The sequence below is a fragment of the Aptenodytes forsteri genome, unplaced genomic scaffold (assembly GCF_000699145.1).
Source record: "Aptenodytes forsteri isolate BGI_AS27 unplaced genomic scaffold, ASM69914v1 Scaffold238, whole genome shotgun sequence".
Taxonomy (NCBI): Eukaryota; Metazoa; Chordata; class Aves; order Sphenisciformes; family Spheniscidae; genus Aptenodytes; species Aptenodytes forsteri.
Genome location: NW_008794584.1, coordinates 361,122 through 362,410, shown reverse-complemented (window position 1 = coordinate 362,410; position 1,289 = coordinate 361,122). Strand labels below are relative to the sequence as shown.

Below are 1,289 nucleotides of genomic sequence, written 5' to 3'. Positions count from 1 at the left end.
CCAGGGCACAGGGTGAGCCTCACCCTGGCCGGTGTGATGGGGGAGTGCTCTGCGGCTCCGAGGCTCCCCCCCAAGCAGAAGGAGCACCCCCCGGCTGCCCTGCCCTGCCCTGCCCACCCCACCAGCCCTGGCACAGTTTAGTTTCCTCGGAGGAGCCGTGCGCAACGCAGCGCAGCGCAGCCTACCCGCAGGCTCCCGAAGCCCCTGCAGACCGCAGGCAGCGACAGCAGCAGGAGACCACCCGTCCCACTCTCACTTACGACTGCGTGTACTTGACGGCAGAGCCCTTCCCATCCAGGAAGCCATACTTGGTGTCAATCACCTCCTTGGTCTTGCCCGTCTCCTCAAAAGCGGATTTCAGCTCCACCGCCACGTACTTGCACACTGCGGGAAGGAAAGCACAGGCAGGTTAGGGGGTTTCACTGCTCCGATGGGCAGCGCGACGCAGCACCTGGGGACGGGACAGCAGCAGAAACAAGCACCGGGAGTCGGGTGCACTAGAGCCGCTGTGAGCAGAAAACAGACGCCTCGGCCATTCAGAGAAATAATTGGGAACGGCTCAACTGATTCCACTGGAGGTCCCTTGAAGCGGAAACACCCGAATCAATGCTTCAGTGTAAGTGCCTCCACGCAGCCAGCTGCTACGGCACAGCTGGGGAGGCGGATGGCGCCAGTTCTGCCTGCAGGTTTCCCGACAGCTCCACTTCACAGCCACCGAAGCCTCCGCGCCACAAGCCGCTCCCTTCCTCCTGGAAGAGGATGGGGTCTTTTCGCAATGCAAGCCCCGGCATGGGTCACAGCTCCTCCGCACCACACCAGCACATCCCACCTGGATAACAGTTCCCCCAGTGCCCCGGGAACACGGGGGCTGCGCTGGGGACCGAGCGGCTGGCAGGGCTCAGTGGGCCAGGTGGCGGGACAAGGTGCTGGCTACTGACTGTGTCACTGCACGAGCGGCCGTCAGCTCCAGCAGCACCACATGGGGCACTGCCTGCAGCAGAGACCACGGCACCAACAGCTTATAACACAGCACATGTTTTTTTTAAAAAAAAAAAAAAAAAAAAGGGGAAACAAAAGCTTTATTTCTTCTGTAATGAAGAGTCTGACAGAGCTATAGAAACAGAGAGCAGGAGAAGAGAAATATCTCGGGGGGTTACAAATGGAAATGTGGAGGAATGGAAGCCAGGCACAGTGTGGCCCTTCCTCCCCCAAAGCTGGGGTCCTGGGAGGCTGGAGAAGGCTTTGTCCTGTGCTGCGGACTCCTGTTTGCCGGGAGCCAGCTCTTCTTC

At 60.0% G+C, this 1,289-nt stretch overlaps 1 protein-coding gene across 1 annotated transcript in view; it reads right to left on the bottom strand.

Moving 5' to 3' along the window:
- CNPY3 (canopy FGF signaling regulator 3) overlaps nucleotides 1-1,289 on the bottom strand; it is a 6,556-nt gene that overhangs the window by 1,743 nt on the left and 3,524 nt on the right. Inside the window, exon 3 of the mRNA XM_009272607.2 lies at nucleotides 261-384. Coding sequence (XP_009270882.2) covers nucleotides 261-384 — 124 coding nt within the window. The remainder of the gene's footprint in view (nucleotides 1-260; nucleotides 385-1,289) is intronic.